A 3382-nucleotide genomic window follows, 5' to 3' on the forward strand; every position below is an offset into this window, starting at 1 on the left:
TGTATGCCTTGAACTGGACAAACAAGTGGTATGGACTATCAACTCCATACGAGGAACACATTCAAAGATAAGAGTGTGAGTGTTGATATAACCTTTAGTGTTTATTTGGGCTATAGATGATGACCTCAACAAGTAACTTCCATTGTTCATAGATGTGTAAAAGCATTACTTCATGTCTATGGAAGGCTTTGTGGAAATCATGAACTCTACAAGGCAACCTTTAAAGTTGTCGAAGTGCCTAATCAAACAGATCTATATTCTTGTGGTTGGAGATGTCTTCTCCACGCAAAATAGATACTGCAGAGTTTTTTCCTTTGAATCCATTTCTGTCTAAGTTATTTCCGTGCTATGGCTTGGACCAACTTGGTGCTATTATTATTTGAAGTATTAACCACAAGTTAACCTAATTTTGCAGAATTCCGTAGAAAATTATACCTTGGAATATTTACAAAGGTACCGCTCATCAATTATTCAACATCTACTATCTATTTCAACTCCAAAAGTTTTAGATGCAAAAGACAGTTTTGTCGACGGCCATACAATAACTTTAACAATGACCGGTGATGAGGAAGTCATGCCAGTTTTCACCACTACTAACCAAATCCCTCAAACTGGCCCAATATTAGAGGAACAGACACCGGTTTGCTTTGCAGTTGGAGCGGCTGAAACGGAAGTTGGATTTGATCAATGTGAAGTAGACCAAGCTCTTGAAAATGCTGGTGTAAAATGCTCTTCAAAGTGGACGAATGCAAAAGAGGGTCTAGGCCAAGTAGAGGAGGATAAGGGAGTGCCTATTATTGTGGCACAAGATGAGGCACATGATCAATATGAGGGAGTCCAAGCTCCAATAATTGCTGATGTGAAGAGCTCTTTAGAGCGGAGAGAAGATACAGAGTGTCTAGGCCATGTAGAGGAGGAGGCAAACGTTGCAAATCAAAGCCAAGGACAGACAATAGAACAAGTTAACCATTCGGCCATGGAAACACTAGAGTCATGTATTGCACAACCACAAGAGGTGGATACCTTTGGCAATACAGAAGGGAACATCGACACTCAACAAGAGAATGTCAACATTAAACATCACCAGTATGGACTCTTGTTTCAAGTAGATATGATTGTTTCGATAATATCCATTGTACTTAAATAGTATACTCTTTTTTATTTCTAACTACTTCTATGTATGCACACATTGGTTGTAGAGACTAATTATCTTGGATCTCAATGGATTGTTGTTGCTACGACAATCGTACAGTGTACCTACAGAGATCTCTGATTTAAGTAGTTTCCGCTTAGGATTTCTCAGAGTAGTAATTCGATCAGGCACAAAGGAATTTTTGAATTTTTGGATTCCACAGTTTAGGGTTGCTATCTGGTATTCAATGCAGCACCAAAACTTGAATCCCCTTGTTTCCATAGTTTGCAGTTTGGCTGAAATTCAAAGATCGGATTTTTATTTTGTGTATAGTCAAAGAAATTGTATTACCAATTGCGGGACATTTCCACCCAACTAAAGCTCATGTACCACTTTTCTACAAGCCCTTTGAACAGATCAATGTGCCTTATGGTGCTCTCAATACTTTGTTGATTGATGACACACCACATAAGGGTTTACTTAATCCACCCGGCACTATTATTTCCCCACTTTCATTTGAAGAGCATCTTCATGATTTTTACCTAGAGGACATTTTGGTCCCATACCTGCAAGGAATATACTTAAGCCATTGAGCACATCGGAATTTGTACTCACAAATGTACTTAGTAATTCATTGTCTATACATTAAATTGATACTGTATACCTGTCTATGTGGTTTGTATACTTAGAGAGAGAGAGAGAGAGCTATGAGAAAACACTTGATATTAAGATTAAAATAGTCAAAAAAGTTACATTTTGTTGAAGCCATTTAGTCTAGATTACATGGGCACGATTTGAATACGGCCAAAAAGATCTCCACACAAAAAATGCTTCTCCCTTTGTTGCATTACTCTTCATCTGCCTAGCAAGAAATAAAAGTTTACGGAGTCACTGTCAGCAGTCTCCTTCACTATGTTCTGACAAAGTTGCAAAAGATTGCATTGATGCCTTATTCTAATTACTGTCATAAGATTTAGGTCTTTGTCCACCACTTCCACGTCTATGACATCATTGTTTGCCAAACTTGCTGCCTCTTGATCCATAGGCACATAGCAACCTTCAACAAGGTGAACACGCTTGTACCAAAAGGAGATTATTAGTGTCTGTGTCGCAAGCATATACTTGACAATGAAAGTGTCAAGAGAAATCTTGCAACATATGCCATCTGTTTCTTTCACATACCACCCTTGATCAAGAAGCTTATCACACAAGGGGGACTCAATGATTTGCAGAGTAGCATAGTTTTAGCAACATGTACATTGCAGGTATGAAATAACTCAACAAAGAGACTAATAGGACAGAAATTTTCAAGTTTCACCAATTTAGTGGGTACATGCTTTTGGAGAGACCTCTGAACATCCCTATAGAGCCTTTTCCTCAATGCCTCACTCATTGTTGTGTCGGGAACGGGCCAATCCACACAGTTCCAGTTGGTTGGTAGTGAAACCTTCACCGACACTCCTCTTTGATCCCTTTGATTGAGTTGGTAGAAATGGTCATAGAAGAAAATACCCTCGGCTGCAAAGCATTTGCTAGTTCTGCCCGCATACTGCAAAACCCCCATATGAGCATGGGTCATAGAGATGAGACCTATAATGCACTTCAGTGGCTCCCATTCCTCGTATGAGGAAGGATAAACATCTGTGAATGTAAAAGAATAGGAATAAATACAAACATCTGTATAACCTAATTAAATATCTGTAATAAGAGAAGAAGAAAACACATTCACATTTGAAATGTGAGATAACATTTATAGAAGAGTGCTAAATAAATAACTCACAGTTGCACCGTGGATTATGCACCATGGAGACATCACCACCGTTAGCAATTAGATCAGAGAGAGTGAAAACATGTTGAACAAAGACCTCTTTCAGAATCTTCTTACCAACCTCAACTTTGAAATCCAAAACTCTTGCTTTCCATGCACAACGAAACATATTTGTTGCCTTCGAGCTTTTTCTCCTTCTTGGCTGCATAAGAACCCAAGAACCTTTGCTTCTCCTCTGCTCTTTCCACCTATTATTTGTAGTGAGAGAGTTTGAGATTGAGATAGTGCTTATGCTACTACATGGTCTTCTTGGCACACTAATGGTGAGGTTAGTTGGGGACAGTGTAGAACAACCTCTAGAACTTCTTGGGTGGGAAGAAGATGAAGCCATAGCTATAATGGAGGGAGAATGAGTTTTGAAAGCCTTTCATAAAGGGAGTGGATATCTTTTAATAAAGGGAGAGAGTTAGCTATCAATCAGT

General features: G+C 38.9%; 1 protein-coding gene across 1 annotated transcript; it reads right to left on the reverse strand.

Moving 5' to 3' along the window:
• Positions 1–1670: 1670 nt before the first annotated feature.
• LOC147444736 (uncharacterized) lies at positions 1671–3108 on the reverse strand. Its single transcript, XM_086528140.1, has 3 exons — positions 2913–3108; positions 2482–2773; positions 1671–1698 (listed from the first exon to the last, which is right to left on the reverse strand). Exons 1-3 carry the CDS (start codon positions 3106–3108, stop codon positions 1671–1673), a joined length of 516 nt encoding a protein of 171 aa, XP_086384266.1.
• Between the last annotated feature and the right edge of the window lie 274 nt (positions 3109–3382).

The sequence above is a fragment of the Adiantum capillus-veneris genome, chromosome 13 (genome assembly GCF_014529385.1).
Source record: "Adiantum capillus-veneris isolate H3 chromosome 13, ASM1452938v2, whole genome shotgun sequence".
Taxonomy (NCBI): Eukaryota; Viridiplantae; Streptophyta; class Polypodiopsida; order Polypodiales; family Pteridaceae; genus Adiantum; species Adiantum capillus-veneris.